Consider the following 27,361-nt stretch of genomic DNA (forward strand, 5'->3'; position numbering starts at 1 on the left):
AACGAGTTTGGGCATATGAATGCGAGTATCTGTTGGAGATAAGCCATAGTGACATCCATGTTTCAAGCACTCAATCACAGACCTCCTGTGGCTGTAATGAGGTTTTTACAAGGCAAAAACGTGCAAGCTGTCTAACATCGTTATCAAAGATGAGCCCGGCATGACAGTTCTTGTTCACTATTATAACAGGCAATCTCTCGCGAACCAAGTGAACGGCATACCTACCTGTATGGAGATGGGCTCTCTCAGCGACAATTAGGGTTTAACCAGCCAGTCCACGTTCTGTTAAGCTTGCAGGCGGTGTGGAACTATAATAACCTTGTTTGACGCATCGAATTAGGTAGCATTCTATACGAGGCTAACCAGCAGTACTGAATATGGTTGCCAAATGGACACAAATTATTGGGTACATACCTACCTACATAGGTGCTCATATGACAGATGAACCTATGGTCCTGCAGGTTGTGTCACACAGTGAGAGTGTGACTCTTGCAGTCAAATAGTAGATAGCAATGCATGGGATGGGTCCTACAGGATGCAGCAGCGCTAATCTCTAAGATGGTATGCCTTATTCAAATCGGAGGGACCATACACTCCGCAGTCACTCTTTCAGCAACACAGGAAGATGTCGGCGTGGTATTGAGCCGAGACAGCATGGAACTAACCAGGAGTGCTTGTTGAATACCGAACTTCCAAGTGTCAAATCTAGCAGTCTAACTTGACAGCAATCTCATCCCTCCACCAACCAGACACTTCAAAGCCTCCGACACAGTAGAGTTCTAGCAAAAACATTAGGCTCACATGGGAGTGCGAATAAGTAGCGGTGCAAATTGGATAACATTGTTCTACTGAACATTATCAAAGCATAATAAGCATGTAGAAGTGTAAAAGTGTAGAAGTATGGAAGTATGGAAGTGGAATGATCAAGGCCTAGGCCTATGATCGTCCTTTTCGACCTCCATCCTCTCCGCCTTGCTCTCCGCCCAACAGTGCGTCACCGCCTACAGAGTACAACCTTCGACAATGTCTCTCCAGATTACAATTCTCACTCGCAATAATACTGCTTTCCTTCCGTTGCTAGGTTTGTCACCAGGAACCTTTTTTTCTTCGTGTCTTTATCGTTCTGTCCAGGCCTCCATAATCACAATCCTGTGTTACTTTGCTTTCGACTTCGCATTACTTCGCTTGCACTTCAACGGGCAAATCATCCGTAACTCAACCTGTGCCTGGCGCATCACATACTCTACGTCACCGAATACTTCGTCGCGTCTTTCTGTGAACTTGGACTTGCCCGTGAACCACCTAAAGTTAACAATAATCCCTCATTACGATACCGACTATCTTGGAACGCGTCCTCTTCCTCTGCCAATACCATCGTTTATCTTCCTTAAACCCACTGCTGGATGTTCTGATCAGGTCTCCAGATATTTGTCTCTCGAAGACAGGGTGGACGGCCGGTGGGCCGTCTCACAGATCGAAGGCGGCAGGAGATATTGGAGAAAAGGTGTCGATTTCAAGTGACGCCTTCGCGCCCCTGCTCTTGGGGCGGACTATTCCAATAACTACCCCACGTCACTTATTCTGCTTTCTTATTCTTCTTTTTTCTTTTTTTACCTTCAATTTTAAACACTAGACTGGCGATGGATGCGCAGTATCCCTTTGCTTCCCGCGACGACATTTGGCGTGTCTTTGACGAGTTGAAGGAGCTCCACATTGCCCAGTACGAGCAAGGAGAACGACTCGCACAACTGGAGCGTCGCCGGGACGACGATGCTCGACTGAGGAGTCCTTGGTGTCCTGTGTCACCGTTTCCGCAATCGGCTGGAGCGATCGCTCCAGGTAGTCCACCTCTGCCCTCCAGTATCAGTTCGCCACTTACCAAGACATCCCTTTCAGACCCCACCTTCCCCTCCCCCCCGGATGCTTTTAAAGGATTCGATCAAGGCCACCATTCCGCAATGGCTAGTTCTGCTGTGGGATTTGACGCCGAGGACGAGCCTAGACGGGGTGCATCGCGGGCCAACAGTGTCCGTTTTGACGAAAGTGCTATCCACGGGAACGGCCAGGCTAGCCGTTCCAGCAACGACCTTCCTTTGCGGACCGGCAGCGGCTTGAGTACCCACCCACTTCTTGAACGGACATTTTCTCACCAGTCTGATGGAAGATTGAGTTCATCCGGCCACTCACACCATTCCGCTCGAACTAATAGCCTGCGCCTGAACACCACTCGGCTGCTTGGTACTACGCCTATCGAATCCCCTTTGATTCCCCCTCCTGGACTCTTCTTGCTGGGACCGGTCCCGTCCATTATTCGGTGCTGGTTGACAGATACTTTCACTAATGGCTCTCTCCTCTACGCAGCCGTTTGCTCGGGCTCTTACGTCTCAACTTTGGGTCTTTCCATGGTCCGTGAATTTGGGATGGAGAACATGATTGTGCGCGAGAGCGATGTCCAGTACATCAAACTGCCGCTGTATCTCCCCGAAGCACTTATTCACCCATCTTCGTCGCGCCCCGGAACCCCTACTCACCAAGTTCCAACCGTGACCATTCGCTTTGTGGTTCGCGAGATAGATGTCGGCGACGGCTCAATTCAGATCATCATTGGAAGCGATGTGATGCGTGCACACAATGCTGATATTTTATTCTCGCAAGATAAATTGATCATGGTGGACGACGACCACAACCGCGTGTCTGTTCCCCTCGTGCGTCCCGAGAAGGACTCCGTGTTTAAGTCTCTTTGCACTTATCCCGGTACTTCAGATTCCGGAGTCATACTGGGGCCTCCTACTAACGGAAATCCATCCGTCGGTATCATTGGCCGGCCTGCCAATGTTCCCCAGAAACCGGCCTCTGCGCCCCCATCGGCTCGTCTGCCTGGCAGCGAGAATATTGATCCTCACAAGTCCCACCTACAGAACTCCCAGGCTCATGCTCACATTTCAGCTGAAACTCGTCCGGCCTCTGCCCATCCACCGACTCCTGAGCCTACTAAAACCGAGGATATGTCTTGTTGGAGCTCATGGCGTCGCGATCCCAAGAGATCCACCACCACCCAGAAGCCGGCCGATAAACGCGAGATGAAGGTCTTCCGCACCGGAAAATCTGCCAGCCATGCGAACTCCACAACTTCGGTCTCGGCTCCTGGCAGTGCTACCGCTGAGCAGGCCGACAAGTCGTCTGTACCATTTACTTCTGTCCACCATCCGACTACTCCTTCGGACAGACATGGTACACTGAATCCCGTGGGTGGTGCATCGGCGTTTGGATGGCTCAACTCGCCCCATCACAATGCCTCGTCCTAGATGGAACAGACTAGGCTTGGCTTTTATGTTTGATTACATCCGAATCTGAAATGATCTCGGTTTTACAACATGATACGGAAGGGTTGTGATCCCGTATGGATCAGAGAAAAGTGAGAAATTGACCAGGCGCTGGGTTCCAAGTCTGCCAACGGAGAAGGGAAACCACTTTTTCTTTTTTAGCTTGTAGTATTGCCGGAATGATAGCAAAGGACAGCCTACCAGGTAACCAAAAAAAAAATGAGAAACAATGATATGATTACTGCTTAATTTCACGTGGCTAATGCCAATATCAAGTAGCATTTCATCTCACCTGGTATATAACCCTCAATGGCTCATCTATTCATATGTAACCTCCCTAGGGAAGACTAGTGTTCTATAGAGCGAGCCCTCCAAGTGGACTTAAGGACTGAAAACTAATATTCTTTATAGAGGGCTTTCTAGAGGGCTACCCAAAGATATAAAGAATATTAGTTTTCAGTCTTTAAGTCCACTTACATGTAGTCCTCAGATCATATGGAGGTCCATACATACGTACCTATATAAGCAACAACGAACCTTGGAACGAAAATTGTATCCCGGAACAGATGTTACAACCTGCCCCTGGACTGACGAGTTACACACTAGGCCAAAAAGACCACTATATCTGAGCGTTACGCTCAGATGTTACGCTCAGATATTCCAGGCTCCGATATATATAGTGCGTGTCGTGACAACAGACAAGCTGACATCATCAAAAGCCCATGGTCACAGAGGTAAGGAAAACTTATCCCTTCGGGCTCCTCATCCGTTCAATATCACTGCTAAACTAGCATCGATCTAGGTCTAGGACAAGTCCCTTCGCGAGCAATAACAATGGCACGTCTGCTGGACCTTCCAGCTGAGCTGATTCTAGCCATCATTGACTACCTACAAGTGGACACGAAGGAGGCATCACTGCTATTCGATAGACTTGGATATGACCAGGTCTATTCGCCCGAGCCTCCACTGAGCGTCAGCCGCCTTCATTCTTTCCTGCTCGCCAACTGTCGCCTGAACAGCCTTCTACAGCCACTGTTATATCGCGATATCTTCGTTCGCAGAAATGTTCAGCTGAAGCAGCTCTCCCGGAGTCTTCAGAATAACCCGAGTCTCAAGGAACACATCATCTCGGCGACCCTCCCATGGCACTCCTCTATGCATGGCACTCTCAATGGTATCTCTCATTTCTTCTGGTTCAACAACCTACGAACCCTTACTATTTACGGCTTCTGTGATTGGGATTCATTGAAGTTTGACGATTCACTTATTGGCACTTCGTCTGTTGAATGTCTAAGACTGATTGCTTGTGGGGCGCACGAGCAGCCTTTAACCACTCTGTTAAGCTGGCCGGTGGCGTTGAAAACGCTTTACTACGGTATCGACAAACGCGAGTGGAGACTCAATTATCTGTTCCAATTAAAGCGCACACTCTGGACGCGTGCTGCTTTTATGCGCGCGTTGCAACGGCAAAAAGCAACGCTGGTTGAACTGACACTGGCAAGGTCATGGGATGATGAAGACTACCTGCGCAATGGACCTCATCTTGACCTGAGCGAGTTCACATCCCTCAAAACTCTGCGTATTTGTCACACCTTTCTCGGTGTAAATAGCCACACTCCATACGAGGCCTGGGAGGGCTTACCCCACAGTCTGGAGGTGTTGGAGGTCTCCTATGACGACACAGACCGCGCTCTATTCGTATGGGCTAACTATAAGTACGACCGTTTTGTTCTTCACTTGATCAACCACAAGAGAACGTATCGCACGCATCTACACACAGTGATTATCCACTCGACGGAAAAGGTCCACGATCTCGAAACAGGGGAGAAACGGCCCATTGGTCTCTTGACATGGCCGTCGCTCACGCGTGAAGCTGAATCCGCTGGTATAGAGCTGAAGATGGGGTTGGGATACGAAGATGCTCCAACCACGAGAAAAGTGACGTTTCCAAGTCCCTGAAACTCAGTCAACCCAGACAGTCTATGCAACGAAGTGATAATAAAGTGATAATAAAGTGATGGTGAGATGTATCCATATACACAATGCATTCCTTCCTCGGACCTTTAGTTACAAAGTCAAATACTCGATTCCTATAGATTCAAATCTTTGAAAAAACCCCCAAAGCCCCCTTCGTAGTCTCTTTTGTCTCCTTAACAAGCCCACTAACAGTCCGGAAGGACTCATGCGCAGCATCACCAAGAATCTCAAAAAGCACACTCTCACTACTGGTAACAACAGCCCCAGCATCCCTCAATCTAGCAAGCGCAATCCCCCTCTCCTCGGGGTTAATACTGCTAACGCCATCGACGAGGATGTAAACGCGGTGACCGCGCTCAAGGAGATCGAGCGTCGTCTGCGTCACGCAGATATGCGTCTCGATCCCGACGATTATCACGTCGAGGGGCGTGGAATCTGGCGCTGGGATCAACTTCTCGATATCCGCGGTTATCATTGAGAAGAGGGTTTTGTCTACGTCGGCGCGGATGTGTGGGCCGTTGAGGTGTTGTTGGAGTTCTGTTACGGTGTTGCCGAGTTTGGCGCGGTTTTGAGTCGTTATGAACACGGGGATTTGGAGGGTTGAGGCTGCGCGGAGCATTTTTTCTGTTGTCGAGACGCTGTTTGGTTGGTTGGCTTTTTGTTTCGATTAGTTTTGGGATATGGACTCGTACAGTTTGGGGAATTCGTAGATTCCATTGCGGAATTTTTCTTGGATGTCGCAGATACTGTATTAGACGGGCTATCAGCTTTGGCCTTGAGAGGGTATCTTTTAATTGATACTGGAGGTTTTGCATACAAGAGTGCGGGATTGCCTGGTTTAATGTTAGTGACTTGCATTGTGAAATTCGGGGGCTTCTTACGAATTCGAGATGCGCGCGTGGTGACAGCCATGATTGCGATCGGTGGTAGTGTCTAGGGGATTCGTCTAGGAGTACGAGTAGGAAGATAGAAGAAGTAGAAGAGAAGAAAATGGCGGGGGAACGGGAATCGGAGAAGTCGCAGATGCGGGGAAGCCGAGGGAAAATGGACTGGTAGACTTGACATTGTGTTTTGATATGTTTTGATCTTTTTATTGTTGTTTTCAATCAATTATGATAACTTTTGCATTGGTATGTACACATCGTCTACTAATCTAGATATCTATAGCTTCACCTCGTGCACCTTGGCCCGGCCGGCGAACCAGCTATCGTCACCGTTTGCCGCCGCTGTACGGATGGCGTAAAGTTCATCGACGAATGCCGGGACGAAGCTGCCCGGGCCGCGAACATACTCTTTGGCCGCGGCGTTCTCCGCCGCAATCTCATACATGAGGATTCCGGACAAAACTGCGAGGAGCCTGTCGGAACGGTGGGCAGCCAAGAAGCAACCGGAGATTGTGCCAATGGCACAGCCAGTCTGTAGATTTACGTTAGCTATGTACTAAAAAGAGGAGTGTGTAGAGGTTGCATACTCCGGTCACTTGGCCCAGGTATGGGTGGCCATTCTCGACCGCAATGACCCGCTCGCCATCGCTGAGGTAGTCTGTTGCTCCGGTCAATAGCACAACGTTTCCTAGATGAAATTAGAACGAAGAAATCATAGATAGAGATTCCTAGATTACTCACGCTCTCTGCGAGCCAGGTCCCGAGCCAACGTGGCTTTTTGATTGCCGTCAAGGGTACTCGGTCCGCTGTCGACACCGCGCTGTTGAACAGCACTGCTACCCCAAACTTGGCGAATCTCTCCCTCGTTACCCTTGATCAGATCAAAGTAACCCCCGGCCATAAGTTGAGCCACTGCGTTGCGGCGAATGTGTGTCGCAGCCGCACCGACTGGGTCGTAGACCACTGGGTTGCCCCGATCATTGTATGCCTTAATGGCTTTCACGTAGTTTGAGACACTCTCACTAGTCAATGTACCCATGTTGATCAGAAGAGCGCCATCAAACTTGCACAAGTCCGTGGCTTCATCGCCGTACGGAGACATGATGGGAGATGCGCCACTATAGAACGGTTAGCATGGAAAATGGCTTGGCTAAATACAATATACTGACATAGAAAGGGCAACGTTGGCCACAAAGTTCGAAACAACGAAATTGATCATGTTGTGTACAAGAGGATGCACCTCTACCATCTTACGGATGATCTGGGGCACCTCATTCAACAAGGCCTCGGCCTCGTTAGCACGTGGAGGGTTGGCGATCTGCGCAAACCGGGGAGGGTTGCGGATGAGCTCGACGAAGTGCTCGGCAGATGCTTTAGGGTCGTCGGCTCCCACGATAGCACTAACTATGGCCACTCCATCCAGTGCTTTCTTCGGTGACTGAGACTGATAGAGCACTCGTTGAACATTGGAGTGATTGATGCCACCGATGGAAACTGTGCCTATGGGGGAATCTTTAATGGCATCCAGGATGACTTGCGTACCTGCCGTCCCGATGACTGACTTGGTATTGGTTTTACTAGGACAGTTAGCGCCTGTTGCTGGATCATTGGATATACTAGACATGTGGACTTACGTCGGGGTGGCAAACATGGTACCAATTCCGATATAGTCGGCGCCATCGGCGGTGGCTTTTTTTGCCTCCTCGACTGAGGATGTGCTGATACCTATGATAGCATTCTCCGGAAGAAGCTTCTTTGCCTCGGTGAAGCCTGTGATCGATGTTAGTTCATGTATCTTTGTAGGACCGTAGAAACGAACTCATGTCATCTTGACCTAGATGCACACCCTCCGCACCAATGGCAAGAGCCACATCAACCCGGTCATTGATCAGAAGAGGCACATTGTATTTCTTGGTTACCCGGTGTAGTTTCCGGGCAGTTTCCACCTGGACGCCAGTATCGTTGGTCTTGTCCCGGTATTGCACCACCGTCACGCCTGCAGCTTGTGGGTTAGCTGTATAATTGGCAGGAACGCCGGAGTCCTACTCACCTCCTTGTAGAGCACTTTCTACCACTGTACATAAATCTCGCCCCTTGAGAATGGCCGGGGTCGAATCCGTGACCAAATAGAGCGACAGATCTACGGTCATGGTGTCTTGGCCTTAGGCCGGACAAAGGTGGGGAGTTTCGGAGTAATAGATTTGAGGCTGTTTTGACAAAGATATTCAAACCGGAATGAAGAGCGCTTCGACAGGGTCAGCAGGCTATACTCGTACAACACAAAACACCGTACTTGAGTGACCGAAGGAGCCCTGGAGATTACCGTTTATCGTTGTGTGGCCGTGGTGGGGTCTTGGAAGGTTCGGCCTGTACTGATCCGGTTTATACAACATTGTAAAATCCACTTATATCGCCTATATATGCTTCAATATTGTCAAGGGTTTATTCTGAAGCATAAATAGACTTAAAGTTAAGAAATCTCTCTTCGAATTAACCGTCCTGGAATACCTAGAATCTCCCATGTCCTACATTCGACTGTCAATGGTCCTTTATACTCCGAGTTATTCCCGGCACGTGCTCGCTGACATAACCGTGATTTGTCAAATTCTGCTATTTCTTTTCTTCCTCTTCTTTTTCTCCCCCCAACAACACACAAACACTTCACAGGCATCGAGTTATTTTCGAAGCCTTTATTTATCTACTGCGTGGAATTTCGCTTCTACGCTACTCATTCCTCATAACTGGTTAGTTCGGCCTCGCCACCATCACTTGCCACCGTCCGCCAGGCCTCCGACCTCTGACTCGGATTCCCCAAAGAACTTCAAACGTTCCCAGAAAGCAACACATTGAGAAGTTTCCCGCGAACTTGTCTATGTATTCGTCCTCCGTCCAAAATTTCGAACATCACCTGCCGCTCAAGCTGCAAACGTTTCGCGCGCCGAAACCTTGCAGTATACACCTCAGATCCTGTGGCTGAATACCCCGGATCTTTCATCGATTTACTGTGAATTTTCCTAAAAGGATCGCACTCTATACCCACTAAAAAAAAGGGAACTTGACACGCATGTCTTGTCTCATAAACAAAATCACCATCCAGAATCCTTCCAGCTTTCCCTTGAGCAATCACACTGCTACGTTCTTGTGAAGCAACCGATCAATCTAACCGTCACCATGGCCACCGTCAACATTCGCCGGGATATCACTGATCCCTTCTATCGCTACAAGATGGAGAAGCTCCAGGCTAAGGTCGAGGGCAAGGGTAACGGTATTAAGACCGTTGTCGTCAACCTGAACTCGGTTGCCCAGTCTCTCAGTCGGCCTCCTGCTTATCTCATCAAGTACTTCGGATTTGAACTTGGTGCCCAGGCCAACGCTAAGCCCTCTGATGACCGTTGGATCATCAACGGTTCTCACGACGCCCCCAAGCTCCAAGATTACCTCGACGGTTTCATTTCCAAGTTTGTGCTATGCAAGAAGTGCAAGAACCCCGAGACCGATGTCATTATCAAGGATGAAAGGATCACCCTGGACTGCAAGGCTTGTGGTCAACGCTCTGATGTCGACCCTCGCCTCAAGCTGAGCACCTTCATTGTTCGCAACCAACCCAAGGGTGGCAAGAAGGAGAAGAAGAAGTCCCGCCGCGAGCGAGAGAAGGAGAAGGCTGCCAATGGCGAGGAAGCCAGCCCCGGCGACAGCCAGAACTCCGAGAATGGCGAGGATGAAGATCTTGCCATCGAAGCTAACAGCGACGATGAAGTGACCCGTCAGGCCCAGGCCATCGAGGCTGAGAAGGAGATTAAGGATGATGAGTGGGCCGTCGACGTTTCCGAGGAGGCTGTGAAGGCTCGTGCCAAGGATCTCCCCTCGGACCTGAAGCGTGCCCTTGTCATTGAGGATGGTGACGACGAGGGAGCTGATGGACCCTCGTCCTACGAGCAGCTGGGCAGCTGGATCGTTGACACTGCTGCTGAGAAGGGCGGTGTTACCAACGTCACCGATGTTGAGATCTACATGAAGGCCAAGGAGTTTGGCATTGAGAACAAGCACAAGACTGTTGCCGTCTTGGCACAGAGCATCTTCGACGAGAAGATCGCCAAGCAGATCGAAGGCCGTGCTGGTTTGCTCAAGAAGCTGATCACCTCCGATCGACATGAGAAGGCTTTCCTCGGTGGTACCGAGCGCTTCGTCGGCCAGGACCACCCTGAGCTCGTCGCCCAGGTCCCTGCCATCCTGCTGGGCTACTACCAGAACGACCTTGTGTCTGAGGAAACCCTCAAGGCATGGGGTGCCAAGACCAGCAAGAAGTACGTCGACATCTCGACCAGCAAGAAGATCCACAAGGCTGCCAGGCCCTTCATCGAGTGGCTCGAGAATGCCGAGAGCGACGAGGAGAGTGAAGAAGAGAGCGAGTAGACGGTAACCGTTGTGCACGCTGTTTTGTCCTCTTGGTTATTTGCTATCTGCGTCCATTCTTATATCGAACACAGACATTTTTGGACCTCTGTCTGACCGGGCCATGGCGCATGGACTGATCAGTTCGGTTGTCATGTTAGTTTTAGCTCACCAATTGCCACTCCTTTACAATGAATATCAATATTGTATCATCTATCCAATCAATCCATATCATCAGCACTAAGGTACCTGTACAAGTGAAGTAGAGCAAAATACAATATAGTCATGTCCCATGCTATGCAATGCTATCAACGGAAAGCGAGAACTAGAACACTAACTCAGCTAGTCTAACCGGCTCCCCATCGCCATTGAAAGGGAGATCAGTAGCGCCTGTAGTAACCACATCCGGTCCCAAGCGATGCCGCATAAAGGCAAACCACGTCAAGTCCACATTCCAAGCCTCCATTGCCCGAATGGCATCCTCAACAGAAACCATACTTTCACCAGATGCAGAATCATCCACAGACATAGAAGTCCTTGAGGAAATGAAATAATACTCGGGCCCAACAAACAGCGCAATCCAGCCACAAAGCATTTCACATATCCTGTCACCCACTTCCAACGGTAACCGGACATGCGAGAGAACCGTGGTAAATAGGGAGATCAACGCACGCCACAGACGATGGTGCGGCGTGAAGAATTTCGATCCCGGCGTCGACGGCGAGAGCGAAAGGGACGAAGAGAGGGCTAAGTGCAGAGTGGACGCCATATCTCCTGGTTTAGCGACAGCCCCAGGCACAGTCGTTGCCTGGGACCTGGCACGGCGCTCGTTCGCAGCCTCGGCATCGGCGCGCACCTTCTCCCACACGCGGCGGTATAGCCGGTCCCAGCGGGGGAATTCGGTTTCGACGCGCGTGGCCATGAAATCGCCTGCGCCTTTGCACATTGCTTCCATGGCCTCACAGGCTGTTACCGTGACGAAGATCTCTTCTTGGTGGTCGGGGGTTTCGGGCTTGCGGGTTGATTCTGTGGATGGGGTGGCGATGAGGGATTTGGATGTTTCGTTTGCTTGTGATGAAGGGAAGATTACTCGGCTTGCTACTGTGGGCCAGAGCTCGTTGATTAAAGGGAGGAAGCTGGTTTCGTTTTGGGATAGGGCGGGTAGGACATCGATGAGGATTGAGAGGAGGGAGCGTCGGAGGTAGGGAGATGGTGAGGTTAGGTGGGATGGGATTGATTTGACGATGTGGAGGAGGAGGGCATGCGTTTTGGTGAGCGGCTTCTCGGCGTCTTCTGGTTCTTTGGGAGGTGGGAGTGGTGGTTCCTCTGATTCGGCTTGGTCCAGGAGCTCTTCGATGGACGGCTCTGGAGGAGGTTTGTCGTATGTTTCTGACCATGGCTTTTTGGGATGGGGGATTTTGCCATCAGCATCTGCTAGTGCATCCTCAGCATGCCGTTTCGCTTTGCGGTTGGCAATGTCTGCGGCGATGCTCGAGATTGAGAGATTCTGGTATTGAGACTTGCGGGTATCGTGGGAGCCATTCCCTTTTCCCTCGTCGATTGTGAGCAAAGATGGTTTTCTCGCTCCTTCCTCGACGACTGCAGCTAGCGTTTTGAACATCATCTCAACGAGTTTCGGATAGCCGTGGTATAGATCCAGGATACCAAATACAGAATCAACCAGATCATCTAGATAAGGTATCAACCGGGCACCGCAAAGTTTGACCATCATGAACAGGACCTGTGGCGGATAAGGTGATACGTCGAAGGTATTAAGTTTCAAGGCCACCGAGTTCACCAAATAGTCCACGTTCTCAATGATCATAGTACTCGTGTCTGGGTAGTTGCAAGCACTGGTCAAGATATTCAGACATGTCATGGCGTGGCGTTGGAGGTTAGGATTCTGTGATGCCAACAACTGCAAAGTTGGGTAGAGCGCGTCCATGAGTTCAGGCCGGAAAGCCTCGCCAAGTTGTTGAGCTTGGAGAGCCACGGATTCCAGAGCAAGTGCTGATGTACGCCAGTCTCCTGTCCCATCAACTGACAGTTCGTTCAGTATATTTATTGAGATATAATACAACTCCTCAATCATTCCGCCACGGCCAGTTAATGAGATGGACCCCTCAATATGATCAAGAGAGATGAAATCGTCAAAGCTGGCTGTTTCCGTAGTGGTGTCACGCAAGAAAGTCATCGCCAACCAGAAAGGTGCAATAGCGGAACCACCTGACGTTGTGTGCATACGGTTGACAATCGATCGAGTGATCTCATTCCCAGACTCAGACAAGTTCAACCTAGTAATCATTGACCGTAGATCTTTGAGAGTTTGTTGCTGGCTTTGGTGTTCCAAAATAATGGGTGGGAACACCTTGGATCTAGCATCAGTGCTGAGCACCTCCCAGTTGAAGCCAGCATCCATTGAGGCCAACGGCTGGAGAGAATTGGTGTTCTGTTTGACAACAGCACCAACGCTATCGCATAGGCCGGATGCCAAACCGCTGGTAAGCAAATCCGATCCAGACTGAACTTGGGACAGGATCTGGAAAACGGTGGAGATCTGACGAAGCCCCCACTGCTTAGCAGTTTCATCGTTGCCTTGCATGATTCGAGGGAAAGAAGTGAGCCAAGTATGCAGCGATTCCTTTAACGAATCCAACACTGCAGGGTATGTTGTGGCAAGATGAGTTAGGTTTCTGTAGGCTTCATTCACTCCCTCGTCCTCTTTATCTGCTAGAACGACAACTGTTTCAACCATAATTGGGAGAGACTCTGACAGTGTGGTCTGGCACTCTTCGATTACCATCAGGCAGAGGTCTTGGATGGCAGACTGAACCTCTGGTCGCTGATGACGGCGAACCTGGACAACATTGGCCAGCGCAAGCTTGATCTGCGTTGTGGTGGCCTTCAACCAGGCTTCATCCAGAGCTACCTTGTCGCTTCCCAGCTCCGGTGGGGAGACTTCTGAGGCGACACGGTCATTGAGAACAGCTCTTAGGAGCTCCGTGAGAATCTGCAAGGAAGTCTCGAGGAGCTTGTATGACCTGCGGGTCTGTGTCGATGGCCGTAAAATCTTAGCCAGTGCCGACACAGTTCGCGGCATGATGCTAGCAAGCACCACGCGGTCCGTGACTCGAGCATAAAGTGCTTGCAAAGCCTTTGCGGCTGCTAGACAAAGCTCATCTAATCTATCATCGACAATTCCCTCAAGCAGAATATATACTGTTTGATCGACAACAGTTGCGGTGCCGATCTCGTGATAGATTGTCCGTTCCGGGACAGCTCCTTTTAAGACCGTGAATATAGCACTGAGACAGTCAAACCCAGCAATACACAGTTCTTCAGAAACCTTAGGCTTCGGTAGTTGCTTCTCTTCCGCTTTGTTTGGAGATCCTCCCACGATCAACGTCAACAGGATTATGAGTTGCTTGCCCATCGCAGGAGACAGCCGTTGACGCCATCCATCGGCGACCAGTATCCGCAAACAGTGAATGGCCGACTCTAAGCATCGTGCGGGTAGTCTTTGTGTTTCATTGAAGATGTGCGACAATGGAAAGAAAGCATATTCAGCTAGCTTCTCGTCGAGGGTATTGTTCCTCGCAAGTTCCTTTAAACAGTTGTGTACTGGGTCAAGAACTCGGGCTACATCGGCGGCGGAAGCTTGATTTCCTCGAAAACGCAGGCCCACGGAGCTGAGTTCGACGCATGGCGCTCGGAGCTACTCAGAGATCAGCACTGTTCGTCCTGAGAGCCGGATGATGCATATCATACCTGCTTGAAAGATTCCTGCCGGAGGTTGTCCATTGCAGCCAAACAAGGCTGGGCGGCGTTAGAGTCACAAGATAGTAGACAAGACGTTGAGTAGTACTAAATCAGTCTCAAAAGCCCCATTATAAACAGCGTCTAGCGCGACCCATCGTGATCGAATACAGCGGGACTGCATCCCAAAACTTCACCGCTCTGTCATCGTCTGCCGGCATAATCAAGCGGTGAATATAAATTATCCCAAACGGGCAAGATAACGCTGCACGTGATACGTTAGCGCGTCTCAACGCGTGGGAATCCCGACAGCTGCCTGCAACACGAGTGACAACCAGTGTTGCCTTGGCTATTTGGTTCAGGTCTGCTCGGACTATATATTGGGCCATATTCTGTGTCCATTTGACTCCGAGTTCAAACGCCTATGCGGGTTTTGCGGATTCAAGAGCTTGCGCTTTTATCGCTCTCGCGCTCGAGATCTAGCTTCTGCATACGATCTGCAGGACACCACAATTTCTTGACCACATCAATCTCAAAGCTATCGACGGGCTTGTTCTCCGCCAGTATTGCAGCCCAGCAAAAGAACGAAAGAAGTTTCTCATCATCACGAATCATGGCCGATGACAGGAGCAGGAAACAGGCTACCCTGGGGTATGTACGGGATAGACAGCAGACGATTGGGTGCGTCGACGATATTCGATGGCGCATGCGCCCTTTCCCTCTGACACCTCTCGGTTCTTCCTCTGGTTGACTCCGCTAATTCATTATATCCGTGTTGTAGGAGGTTTTTCGGCTCGGGCGCCAACCAACCACCGAAGAAGCAGACCACATTAGCTTTTGGTGGAAAGAGACAAACAGCAAGCAGCGATACCGGTGATCTGGAGACCAATGATAACACCGACGGAATTGAGGTGGAAGTCGCCGCCGACTCAGCACCAACTGCTGCCCTTAACGGAACAGAGCCAACGAAGGGTGTGAAGCGGGAAAAGAGCGCCGAGGCGGAAGAAAGCGATGGGTCAGATATCCAACCTGTCTCTAAGAGACGACGAAAGGCCTCGGTGAAGACCTCTCCAGCTGCCAAGGAGCAATCGACATCCCCCAAGAAGCCCGAGTCTACAAAGCCAAAGGTTGAAGCGCCATCACCAAAACCAGCAGTACCAAAGCCCTCCGATGTTACTCCTGAAGAGAAGTCACCGTCAGTAGAAGAAGAGGAGGATCCATTGGAAAGCGAAGATGAAGATGACCTCAAGCCGGAACTCGCGAAGAAATCGATCGAAAAATTCCAAGCCAAATTGCAAGCCAGTGGTAAAGATCCATACCCAGATTGGAAAGCAGGCACTCCTGTCCCTTATGCTGCGTTATGTACCACATTTTCTCTGGTAGAGATGACCAGAAAGCGCTTGGAGATCACGGACCACTGTTCTCTTTTCCTTCGCCAGGTTCTTCGTCTGAGCCCTGCCGATTTCCTACCCACTGTACAGCTGATGATCAATAAACTGGCTGCCGATTACGCCGGAATTGAACTGGGCATCGGGGAGTCATTGATCATGAAAGCTATTGGTGAATGTACCGGCCGCAGCCTTGCCGTCATCAAAGCCGATCAACGGGAAATCGGAGACCTGGGACTGGTCGCTGCCAAAAGCAGGTCAAACCAGCCTACCATGTTCAAGCCCAAGCCTTTAACTGTACGAGGTGTGCATGAAGGCCTTCTTGGAATTGCCAAGGTCCAAGGTCATGGATCACAGGATAAAAAGATTTCAGGCATCAAGAAACTGTTGTCTGCAGCCGATGCCGACACGGCTGGCAAAGGAGTGGATATTACCAAGGATAAGGGTGGTCCCAGCGAAGCTAAATACATCGTTCGCTTTTTGGAAGGTAAGCTGAGACTTGGACTTGCAGAGAAGACGGTTCTTGTCGCTGTCTCTCGGGCAGTCCAGACTCACGAGGCTGAATTAGCCGGCAATAAGATCCCGTCCGCTGAGGAAATGGCCGCGGGTGAAAACATCTTCAAGTCTGTTTACAGCGAGCTTCCTGCCTACGAAGTAATCATTCCTGCCGTTCTTGAGCATGGTCTCTTCAAGCTGCCTGAAGTGTGCAAGCTTTCTCCCGGAATTCCTATCAAGCCTATGCTTGCCAAACCGACCAAGTCTATCACCGAGGTTCTTGACCGGTTCGAAGGGAAGGAATTCACTTGTGAATATAAGTACGACGGAGAAAGAGCCCAGATCCATTTCGTGTCTCCGGACTCTATCCACCAATATCCTGGAGCTGTGAACACATTACAGAAGGACAGCAAGGGACTGTCCTCGATCTTTTCTCGCAACTCGGAAGATCTTTCGAAGAAGTATCCCGATGTTCTAGGCAAGCTTGACACCTGGGTCAAGCCCGACGTTAAGAGCTTCGTTCTCGATTGCGAAACGGTGGCATGGGATACGGAGGCCAAAAAGGTTCTTCCCTTCCAGCAACTGATGACTCGCAAGCGCAAGGATGTCAAAGCGGAAGATGTCAAGGTCAAGGTCTGTGTGTACGCCTTTGACCTTCTTTTCTTCAATGGAGAGGTAAGGTCATTTGTCTTTTTGGCGCATATATCACAGCTATTCGCTGAATCCCTCTTCTTGTCTTCTCCTTCCTAGTTGTTCATGCTAACTTTTCAACAGCCTTGCGTGAAGAAATCTCTACGAGAAAGACGAGAGCTAATGCATAAATGCTTCCAACCGGTTGAGGGGGAGTTCCAGTTTGCGCAATATGGCAACTCTAGTGTTCTTGATGAGATCCAAGAATTGCTCGAGGCTAGTGTTAAAGCTTCTTGTGAGGGTCTTATGGTGAAGATGCTGGACACAGCAGAGAGCGGTTACGAACCAAGCATGCGGAGTCGCAACTGGCTGAAGGTATGGTGCCTCTTGTTGATTAGCTCGACCGTTACTAACTTTTATACAGGTCAAAAAGGACTACCTCGCCGGTGTTGGTGACTCTCTTGATCTTGTCGTGCTCGGGGCCTACTATGGTCGTGGAAAACGTACTTCGGTTTATGGTGCCTTCCTTCTCGCTGCCTACAACCCCAGTAACGACACATATGAGACCATATGTAACATCGGCACTGGCTTCTCTGAGGTGCTACTTGAAGAGCTACACCAGACGCTAGTTCCCTTGGTGATTGACCGCCCAAAGCCATTCTATACTCATTCAACCGTCCCCAAGGACCAACCGGATGTTTGGTTTGAGCCAAGACTGGTGTGGGAAGTTAAAACAGCCGATTTGACCCTCAGCCCACGCTACCAAGCCGCTGCTGATGAGTTCCAAGGTACAACCGGCGGTGGAAAGGGCGTGTCTTTGCGTTTCCCGCGGTACATTAAATCCCGCGACGATAAGAAGCCAGACGAGGCCACTACCACCCGTGCTGTGGCAGAGATGTATCGGAAACAAGAAGCAGTTACCAAGGACACTACTAGCAAGGGAGGTGTGGATGACGACTTTGAGTATTGAAGCGATTTTGTCGGGCGCACTATAGCGAGTGTAATTGAATTCATTGGATATCTATCACGGCCCCTCTGGGTCGTATGCATTTTCCAGAATGGCACCATTGCCCAGATTGGGTGCATCATTAGGGCTTACCATATTGCCATGTGTAGCCTTCCAAGGTTCCTTGGACAGTTATATGATCCCACGGCGATTATAACCCGTAGGCATCAATTTAACTATTCATTTCCTTTTAACTCCACCACTTTCTGAGACAAAGCCCCTGTTGATCGGTATCCGATATCGTGACCTTATTCTAATCCCGGCTATCAACGGAATATCTCCGGACTCCGGGGTGCTTGGCGCTGCAAGCCAAGCAGCCGGACCCTGCTCGGGCCCTATGTCGGCCTGCGTCCGCCTTTCTTTGTTCGCAGCACGTCTCGCTAGCGTCTTTGAAATGGCCAACAGCACGAAATACCCATCATGCATATCTCTCTTGGCACCGAGGAATGTAACATGCCCCCCTTCGACGGCAAAGTGCTATCTCCACTATGCCTACTAGCTCACTGTGCGTGTGGAGTCCCAGCATTTATATATCGGTGACCGTCCGGAGTGCAGTCCGTCTGCTTTTCTGCGCGTTTCTCTTGACCTGTGTGGCTGGGTACTTGATTGACAATATGCGCGTGTTTCAATTGACAACGGCCCTCGGGTCGATCATCGTTTCTGCGACAGCTCTTACTCCCGAGTTAGTACTGATCTTCCCAACCGATTAATCCGTTCTACTTCTTGATTGGTTGTTGATTTTCTTTGTAGACAGCTTATCGCAGCTCCGCGACGGAGTGACGCTATTCCCAATCCATCAGGGGTAAGTCGCACAGTTGGATGCAGATATCGACAATGTTATTGACCTGGCATAGGAAGTCGCGCTCTTTTCCACCTCTGAATACTCCTTCGAGACCCATGCTACATCATCATGGTGGAGTCTGCTGGATCTGGAGACAGGGAAAGTGACTCAACTTACCAACGACAGCAATGTCTCCGAATTGACTTGGCTGGGGTCTACTGACTCGGGCCTGTTGTATATCAATGGCACAAATGCCGAGATTCCCGGGGGTACGGAGATTTGGGTGTCGGACACCTCTGATTTTGCCAACTCGTGGGTCTATATGCATATCTTAAATGGACAAAACATTACTAACTTTTGCGCAGTGCCTACAAGGCAGCTTCATTGCCTGCGCCGCTTTCTGGCCTCAAGACGGCCATCACCAAGTCTGGAGACATTAACTTCTTGGTGTATGGAGAGTCCTGGCCCAATGGAACGGCGTACAATAAAGAGCTTGTTGCCGCGCCTTTAAGCTCGGCACGGATCCACGACAGTATCTACGTCCGCCACTGGGATACCTGGCTCACGACGAGATTCAATGCTATCTTCTCGGGGACTTTGAAGAAGAAGAGAGCCGGACCCGGAGCGACATCCGCCTACACTTCTAGTGGATCTCTCAAGAACCTCGTCGCAGGAGTCAAGAACCTGGAGTCACCTTACCCTCCATTCGGCGATGCGTCTGACTACGACATCTCCTCCAATGGAAAATTGGTGGCATTCAAGAGCAAGGCACCTGAATTACCGCGAGCAAACCACACTGCTTCGTATATCTATGTTGTGCCCCATGATGGATCCAAGAAGGCCGTGGCTATCAATGGCCCTGACAGTCCTGGCACACCGAAAGACATCAAGGGTGATTCGAGCAGTCCCGTCTTCTCCCCAGATGGCCGTCGCATTGCCTATCTCCAAATGGAAGATATCTCCTATGAGTCGGACCGTCGCACTGTCTACGTTTACACCATTGACTCCAAGGATACTATTCGTACATTGGCTAAGGACTGGGACCGGTCACCTGGTGCCATCAAGTGGACTGCTGACGGGAAGAGCCTGGTTCTGAACACCGAGGATTCTGCGCGCTCTCGGCTCTTCCTGCTACCCGCTGATGCTGGTGATGATTTCAAGCCTAAGAACTTCACCGATGGTGGCTCCGTGGCTGCTTACTACGGCCTGCCTAATGGAGAATACTTGGTTTCTAGTTCCGCTATCCATACCAGTCGTACAGTGTACACCGCGAAACCTGATGAAGGCGTCACAGGCGTTATTTTCTCTGCCAACGAAGTTGACCCCGCCCTGAAGAACCTTGATCCATCGGGCGTCGATGAGTTCTACTACAAGGGCAACTGGACAGATGTAAGTCTACCTTTCTCATGGAATTGAAGGGATGCTAACGTTATAGATTCATTCATGGATCATTTACCCTTCGGACTTTGACAAGTCAAAGTCTTACCCGCTCCTATTCTATATCCACGGTGGTCCCCAAGGTTCCTGGGGCGACTCCTGGAGCACTCGATGGAACTACAAGGTTTTCGCCGACCAAGGATACGTGGTTATCGCGCCCAACCCAACTGGAAGCACCGGTTTCGGTGATAAACTCACGGACGAGATCGCGAACAACTGGGGTATGTCATTCCCATCACTCATTCCCATTCTTACCTTCTAATGATCAACAGGAAGCTACCCTTACGATGACTTGGTTAAATGTTGGGAGCATGTCCGGGACAACTTCGACTTCATTGATACCTCTCGCGGCGTGGCAGCTGGCGCCAGCTACGGTGGCTTCATGATCAACTGGATCCAGGGTAATCCTCTCGGTCGCGAGTTCAAGGCGCTAGCCAGTCATGATGGCACATTTGTGGCCGACGCGAAGGTCTCGACCGAGGAACTTTGGTTCATGCAGCATGAGGTATGTTTCTTGTTCGTGGCATTTCCTCTATTCGTATACTGACTTCCAAAGTTCAACGGCACGTTCTGGGACAACCGAGAGAACTATCGTCGGTTCGACCCTTCGGCCCCAGAGCATATTAAGCAGTTCGCTACTCCACAGCTCATTATCCACAGCGACTTGGACTATCGTCTTCCCATCTCTGAGGGTCTGGCGCTTTTCAATATCTTGCAAGAGCGAGGTGTTCCGAGTCGGCTGCTCAGCTTCCCTGATGAAAACCATTGGTAAGTACAATGGAGCCTCTGAATGGGGATACATCACCGGAGAGTCAGTAAAGCTAACACGGCATTGAAATAGGGTCATCAACAAGGAAAACAGTCTTGTCTGGCACCAGCAAGTCTTAGGGTGGCTCAATAAGTACTCTGGCATTGACACTCCGGGCTCTGTCAATTTGGATGATACGACAATCCCTGTTGTGGACTATAATCCTCAGTTGTAGTATGGCAGTGTATAGCCAATGCGCCATATCGTATCTGTCTATATCAAATTTTGACCTTCCATACCAATTTACTATTTTTAGTAGCCTTAGGTAATTTGATACGACCTTTCCAAGGTTCCAAGATATCTCAACTTCTACAATACCTCAATTTCTATCAATTGATGTCAATTCTAAGTCTTCGATGTTGTTGTAAGGTGTTCTGTCGGTGTCTCAGATGAGTTGTTTCAGGATGTTTGTTTCATAAATGTTTCTCACTGTTTCTATGCTGTGTCTAACTTCTGTACATGAACAATGAATCATAAATGTAAAGGCCTTTCTTATGTGGTTTGTGTAATATGTGCTACTCTTAGAGTATCTTATAGAATCTGCTTCAACAGATATAAAAAGGTCCCTGCCTCCAAGCGTTTTCTACAGCAAACGAATTCTCAAACGCAGCCCTTCTCCCTCTCCCCTAAATTTGGTCTTCCCTGCCATCTCACAGTTTCATCAGCTTCTCACTCACCACCATGCCTCCCAAATCTTCCACCCGTAAAGGCGGCAAGAAGGGTATGTCCCATACTCTGTCCCCTGATCCATCATCATCGCCCATCCGAAAGAAGCAAAAAGGTACACCATCGGCCATCCGAGACAGAGCTAACAGCAGCTCCCGATCAGGAATTCCCAAGTTGGAACCCTCTTCCGGAGCCCATCCCCCAAGTGAGTATTGGAATCAACTTACAGACTTTCAACGGGATTTCCTCGATGGCGCTATGCAAGAGACAGTCTCTAACCTTTATGACCTGGGCGCAGAGATCAAAGCTGAGACGTCTTCTCCCGCTCCCTCTTCCATCATCAATGACGAGAACGAGAGTCAGTACAGCCTTGGCACTCCTGTCCCAGGCCCAATTCCAGCCCCATTTCCATATACCGTGGACGATCTTACCTTATGTCACGCTCCCACCGCTGATCCCACTGGCTACCCTATCTTTGTTTCCCGAAATGGGCGCTGGGACTGGTATTATCTTTCCTCTAACACCAAGACTACAGAGACACCTGCCAATGGTACGAGCAACGGAAATACCACGAACACAAAGAGTGAGTTTGCAAACGACCTCTGTCTTTCCCCGAACCAATTTCCCTGCACGAAGGACGACACTACTCTGTGTCCTTGTCCCAATCCTGGTCCCAATTCCGCCTACAGTCCCACCTTTTCTTCTCAAAACGGACGTTGGGAATGGATCTTTCTCCCCTCTAACACGGATACAGAGTCGTCTCCCCCCAAGGTCAAGATGGAGGACATCCCCGAGGCCAATCCAAGGGTCCAGCGACCAAGCAACCCCCTCTCGACCACATTCTCCGCTACCGACCTGGATCACTTCGTCTTCCACGGCTTGCAAGACAGTGATGACGACGAAAACATAATTGAGCGTGCCAGAACCGAAAACATAGAGCTAGCCAAGACTGTGAAGCATGTCAAGTTCTTCATGAACAATTCCCATGACAAGCACTTCGTCCCCTTCCAAGTCCCCGCTCTCATCGGCTATGAGAACTGGGAGCCCTGGTTGGCCGGCATGTATCTGCTCTTCCGCCAGCACTCGGTGTGGCCTGTTGTGACTGCAGAACTTGAGCCACTGCCTCCAGGTCACAATTTGCACCTGTGGTACAACCGCATGCTCGATTGTGCAGTTGCCCTTATCTACGCCAACGTCTCTGATGTGGTTCGCAACACTCATTGTCTCATGAGTACCCTGCACGATGATGATCCTGACGAGTTGATGGCTCACCTGTACGCTCACTATGCCGAGCCTGATTTGACTCATCCCCCTCATGAAGAGTCTGAGCTTGATTAGGTGAGTTGTTTTGGGCTTGACAAGGATTTGCTTGTGGGGAGTGCACATTGCAACATGTACATTGTCCCTGAGTTCCCTGGTATTTAAGGGAAACCTTTGCCCGTCTCACCCTGATCTTTCGATATCTGATCTTTGGTACTCTTTTATCTGCACGTAATATGCAGGTGCAAGCTACTTTCCTTAAATTTCAACAGACTGTTTTACTGCTTTTCTCTTGTATTGTTAAGTTGGTAGTTCAGTCTATGAATTGAGCGCAATTCGGAATATTGACCTCAGTAATAACCTGTAGTCCACTAGATGAAGCTCTCGGTAGAACAATGCAGTAGGTCCGATGCTCACGGACATCTAGAAGAGAACCACACGGATATAGCCCGAAAGCACAGAATTTCGGACGATCTTCGGCCTAATTGTCAACTGGGCTCCAATGCAAAAGGACGCTTCTTGGCATATTCAACATACAACGCCACCAGCTTTGCATTTATAACAAGCATCTATATCTTCTACATATCAGCTCGAGGATCAAATTACCCAAACCATTCAGAGACACCATATCGCTACAACCCCACAGATCTTCGAAGGTTACAGCCAATGGCTTCCATACTTCCAAACACCCAAAACACGGTCGGCGAGAAAAGACCGAACGGAGTCTCAGTATGTACAGCAGACAAAATGTCTAGCACTGCTCAAGCCACAAATTCAGATAAAGTCGAGGATCATGGACTTGATACAGAATTCCTCATTGTTGGCGCAGGGCCTGCAGGTGCAGCCTTAGCTTGTTTTCTCGGCTCTCATGGTAAGCATCTGGGACGAAGAAACTCCGGGTCTTGACGCTAAAGCTCGAAGGGCTCAAGGGCATTATGATCAGCAGCGCGGCAGGGACAGCAAATACCCCTCGCGCACACATTACCAATATGGCAGCACTTGGTACGTCACGGGTAGGTCTTGCAGTTGCGGCTAGAATACTAAAATACCTATTCAGAGTGTCTACGAGACATTGGTCTATACGAAGAGCTCCAGAAATTGGGGTCTACGGGCGAAGACCATATGCAACACACCAGATGGTGCCACAGTATGGCGGGAGAAGAGTACGCGAGAATTCATTCTTGGGGTAATGATCCGAGACGGAAGGTAGGATCCAATTTCTCTTCCCACTTGGTTTCACACAACCAGGAGATCGGCCCGGGTAGATCGTGGAATAAATCCACTAACGGAGTTCTGTAGGGTGACTACGAACTGGCGAGTCCATGTGAACCATTCGACCTGCCACAGACAGTTATGGAACCGGTTTTAGTTCGCCATGCGGCTTTGAAGGGCTTCAAGTGTCGCTTCGATACGACGCTTATTTCTTTTAACGAGGAGAAGACTGGGTTGATCACAGCAACCATCCGTGATGAGATCTCAAAGAACGAATACTATATCCGCACCAAGTATCTGTTAGGGGCCGATGGTGCCCGCAGCCAAGTGGTGAAGCAACTTAATTTGCCTCTCGCAGTCCTGCCAAGGCAGGGTATGGCAATCAACGTGCTTGTCAGGACCGATCTCTCTCATCTCGTCAAGAATCGAACGGGTAATCTGCACTGGGTGATGCAGCCAGATCGCGAGCACCCTAACTTTGGCTGGATGGGAATCGTTCGCATGGTAAAGCCTTGGAGTGAATGGATGTTCATCTTATTCCCAGATCGCAGCTATAACCGTTCTCAAGGCCAGCCCTCTACAGAGGAGTATCAAAAGCGGGTGCAAGAGTTTATTGGCGATGACACACCCGCTGAGATTCTGGATATCTCAACCTGGTATATCAACGAGATTGTTGCAGAGAAGTACTCTGAAGGGAATATGTGAGTGATCCACCGGTTAATTCGAGTAATCCTTGCTAAACATAAATCCCGATTTTGCAGCTTCTGTCTCGGCGACGCCGTCCACCGTCACCCCCCATTAAACGGCCTGGGCTCCAACACGTGCATCCAAGACGCCTTCAACCTGGCCTGGAAGCTTGCGTATGTCCACAAGGGCCTTGCATCCCCGTCACTTCTATCCACCTATTCCAGCGAGAGACAGCCTGTTGGTCATTCGATCATCACCCGAGCAAACCAGGCATACCGCGACCACTTCCATGTGTGGGAAGCGCTTGGCATGCTGCCAACTGATCTGTCTGAACGGAAGCAGATATTGGAGGAGTTGAGAAGTGCAACCCCACAAGGATCAAATCGCCGCCGTGCCTTGCACGCCGCAATCAAACATACCTCTCATGAGTTCCACGGGCTGGGAATCGAAATGAACCAGCACTACCAGGGCCAAGGAATCTATATGGCCGACGAACCGCATCCATATGACCAGGTTGGACGGGCAGGTGAGGATAAAGTACTGTATCACGGACCGAGTACATATCCGGGCTCACGTTTGCCGCATGTTTGGCTCAACAAGGCGACTCCGGGGGAGGCTATCTCAATGATCGATATTGCTGGCCATGGCGTATTTACGGTTTTCACTGGAATTGGGGGTGGAGTCTGGAAGGAAGCAGCGGTGGCTGTTGCCGAGAAACTCAGTGTCCCAATCCGGGCGTGTTCGATTGGATTCAGGCAAGACTGGGAGGACGTGTATTTTGAGTGGGGAAGTGTTCGAGGTGTGGAAGAATCAGGGGCTGTGTTGGTGCGACCGGATCGATTCGTTGCATGGAGAGCATCGGAAGCTTTGCAGGACTGTGAGGCCTGCGAAGGAAAGCTTCTTACGGTTATGAGATCCATTCTGGGATTTTGAAAGTCTGTAGTAATATGGAATATACATATGTATGGGACTCTCAGGGGGAATATCTAAAGGGTATTCGCGTTGCCCTCGGATCTCCCATTTGTACATAGGGTGGTTGTATCGCTTAAAGTGTGCAATATTCAATAAACCACAAATCCAAGGCAGAGTAGGTCTGTATCAGTGTGTAATTACTGCATTTGATCTTCATCCTATGGTTGAGGTCCATCTTCGGGGTGTTTCCCTGACTTTACCCTAGCTACGACTCCCTCTAGGATCGGGGACGTGATAATCTTAAAGGGCCTTCAGAATACATATATGGAGGTAGGGACTTCTTTCAAATGTCAAATATTAAGATGAGTTAGGCTATACATGACAATCCTATCTTCTCTCACACAAAGAAGTGTTAGATCATTACATATGATGCCTGTTTTTTGAAGCAGTGAGCACTTGTTTACCTCTATAGGCCTCTATAACAGGCCTTATTTTTGCTCTTCTAGTGGTTGGTACCTAGGTGTGTGTAGCTCCTTATTAACTATATTGAGGCATTCATGCTAGCGCTTGCTGCAGTTTATAACAGATTCCTTTACATTGCTCTTACTAGATCTTTCCAGGCTTTATACCGTGTTGTTTCCTTTATTTCCTTTGTCCCATGGAACTAGGTACCTACCTACCTAGGTATATAGACATCCATGATTGGTAAGCTTTATGGCTACATTGATTCAGCCCTCCCACTCTCACTCTCTCACTCACACACACACACACTCTCTCTCTCTCTCTCTCTCACTTCTCACTTCTCACTTCTCACACTACTCACACTCTCACCTACCCGTCTTTCAGGTTTAGTATAATGCCCGTATAGCTATTGATAAGTTTTTTAAATATGTTGTTTTCCCTGACCTAAAGACGGTTATGAATCAACTCCTTGATTTTATACTATCAGATCGACGGCTTCAAATTGATTTCGACCATGCGACTTATAAGAGCATAGTTAAGGCTCTTAGAGGACAAAACAACTTCATGGATTTAGCATTCGAGGCAATTTTACCGGAGATCAAAGGCTTCCAGGGCAAGCTTATTACTACGCAAGAGTATGAAGGTTTTTAATTTAAGATAGTAGTCATACCCATGGATATATTTACTAATTGTATAAACGTATTCTACCCTAGTCTACATAAAGATTCGCCTAATACAATCGTCGAGTTTGGAATTTCAAAGGAACCGGAGTATGTCGCCTCGAGCGCTATTCGAGATTCAGAGATCTCGGACCAAGATGACTTGATGGACCTGCCCCGTCCTCGATAACCGGCTAGTCTGGCTCCTCGGTACGAAATACAAAGGTGCTAAATCCAACAAAACACTCTGCGCATGTACGTTCGACACATGTCTGTTAGAAATACTGAGGCCCACCAACTGCGGGTAGTGTGTTGGTGGGCTTGGCACGATTAACTACAGGCTTCGTAGTCGAGGGCTTGTTTGGTAAAGTAATAGAGCATAGCTTTCCATAACATATTAAATATGGCGGTTTGGCCGAGTGGTTAAGGCGATTGACTCGAACGAACGGCATGAGAATTTCTGTTCCCCAAGGGAACGAGATCAAGTGTGTTCCGATAATCAATTCCGTTCGCGGGCATTCGTCATGCAGCCGTCGTTTCTTTCTTTTTCCTTTTTTTTTAAGCTGTCCAATGCTGCTTAATTGGGCAGATTACTACATAATCAATAAACTATCGTGAACTAGAAC

At 49.5% G+C, this 27,361-nt stretch overlaps 10 protein-coding genes across 10 annotated transcripts; 7 read left to right on the top strand and 3 right to left on the bottom strand.

Annotated features, from left to right (window-relative positions):
• Positions 1-1,640: 1,640 nt before the first annotated feature.
• Positions 1,641-3,305, top strand: N7525_003788 (uncharacterized protein; the record flags this gene model as incomplete). Its single annotated transcript, XM_061212825.1, has 1 exon — positions 1,641-3,305. One exon carries the CDS (start codon positions 1,641-1,643, stop codon positions 3,303-3,305), a length of 1,665 nt encoding a protein of 554 aa, XP_061069846.1.
• An 852-nt stretch (positions 3,306-4,157) lies between these two features.
• N7525_003789 (uncharacterized protein) lies at positions 4,158-5,282 on the top strand (the record flags this gene model as incomplete). Its single annotated transcript, XM_002558753.1, has 1 exon — positions 4,158-5,282. The coding sequence occupies one exon, from the start codon at positions 4,158-4,160 to the stop codon at positions 5,280-5,282; it is 1,125 nt and encodes a 374-aa protein (XP_002558799.1).
• Positions 5,283-5,421: 139 nt separating this feature from the next.
• Positions 5,422-6,212, bottom strand: N7525_003790 (uncharacterized protein; the record flags this gene model as incomplete). The annotated part of the gene is made up of 4 exons (XM_061212826.1): positions 5,422-5,938; positions 5,993-6,046; positions 6,118-6,133; positions 6,182-6,212. The coding sequence occupies 4 exons, from the start codon at positions 6,210-6,212 to the stop codon at positions 5,422-5,424; spliced, it is 618 nt and encodes a 205-aa protein (XP_061069847.1).
• A 249-nt stretch (positions 6,213-6,461) lies between these two features.
• N7525_003791 (bifunctional hydroxyethylthiazole kinase/thiamine-phosphate diphosphorylase) lies at positions 6,462-8,334 on the bottom strand (the record flags this gene model as incomplete). Its single annotated transcript, XM_061212827.1, has 7 exons — positions 6,462-6,716; positions 6,772-6,872; positions 6,926-7,302; positions 7,354-7,761; positions 7,819-7,954; positions 8,004-8,180; positions 8,235-8,334. The coding sequence occupies 7 exons, from the start codon at positions 8,332-8,334 to the stop codon at positions 6,462-6,464; spliced, it is 1,554 nt and encodes a 517-aa protein (XP_061069848.1).
• Positions 8,335-9,355: 1,021 nt separating this feature from the next.
• Positions 9,356-10,597, top strand: N7525_003792 (translation initiation factor eIF5; the record flags this gene model as incomplete). Its single annotated transcript, XM_002558750.1, has 1 exon — positions 9,356-10,597. One exon carries the CDS (start codon positions 9,356-9,358, stop codon positions 10,595-10,597), a length of 1,242 nt encoding a protein of 413 aa, XP_002558796.1.
• Positions 10,598-10,901: 304 nt separating this feature from the next.
• Positions 10,902-14,377, bottom strand: N7525_003793 (uncharacterized protein; the record flags this gene model as incomplete). Its single annotated transcript, XM_002558749.2, has 2 exons — positions 10,902-14,291; positions 14,345-14,377. The coding sequence occupies 2 exons, from the start codon at positions 14,375-14,377 to the stop codon at positions 10,902-10,904; spliced, it is 3,423 nt and encodes a 1,140-aa protein (XP_002558795.2).
• Positions 14,378-14,945: 568 nt separating this feature from the next.
• N7525_003794 (DNA ligase (ATP) CDC9) lies at positions 14,946-17,815 on the top strand (the record flags this gene model as incomplete). Its single annotated transcript, XM_061212828.1, has 4 exons — positions 14,946-14,983; positions 15,114-16,890; positions 16,990-17,220; positions 17,270-17,815. 4 exons carry the CDS (start codon positions 14,946-14,948, stop codon positions 17,813-17,815), a joined length of 2,592 nt encoding a protein of 863 aa, XP_061069849.1.
• A 650-nt stretch (positions 17,816-18,465) lies between these two features.
• On the top strand, positions 18,466-20,841 carry dppV (dipeptidyl peptidase DppV; the record flags this gene model as incomplete). The annotated part of the gene is made up of 7 exons (XM_061212829.1): positions 18,466-18,533; positions 18,602-18,653; positions 18,706-18,944; positions 18,998-20,021; positions 20,068-20,290; positions 20,342-20,574; positions 20,626-20,841. The coding sequence occupies 7 exons, from the start codon at positions 18,466-18,468 to the stop codon at positions 20,839-20,841; spliced, it is 2,055 nt and encodes a 684-aa protein (XP_061069850.1).
• A 717-nt stretch (positions 20,842-21,558) lies between these two features.
• On the top strand, positions 21,559-22,881 carry N7525_003796 (uncharacterized protein; the record flags this gene model as incomplete). Its single annotated transcript, XM_002558746.1, has 1 exon — positions 21,559-22,881. One exon carries the CDS (start codon positions 21,559-21,561, stop codon positions 22,879-22,881), a length of 1,323 nt encoding a protein of 440 aa, XP_002558792.1.
• Positions 22,882-23,469: 588 nt separating this feature from the next.
• On the top strand, positions 23,470-25,635 carry N7525_003797 (uncharacterized protein; the record flags this gene model as incomplete). The annotated part of the gene is made up of 5 exons (XM_061212830.1): positions 23,470-23,674; positions 23,725-23,805; positions 23,861-24,009; positions 24,103-24,716; positions 24,777-25,635. 5 exons carry the CDS (start codon positions 23,470-23,472, stop codon positions 25,633-25,635), a joined length of 1,908 nt encoding a protein of 635 aa, XP_061069851.1.
• Between the last annotated feature and the right edge of the window lie 1,726 nt (positions 25,636-27,361).

This window comes from Penicillium rubens (genome assembly GCF_028828025.1).
Source record: "Penicillium rubens strain IBT 27055 chromosome Unknown utg000002l_segment0_segment0, whole genome shotgun sequence".
In the NCBI taxonomy this organism is placed as follows: domain Eukaryota; kingdom Fungi; phylum Ascomycota; class Eurotiomycetes; order Eurotiales; family Aspergillaceae; genus Penicillium; species Penicillium rubens.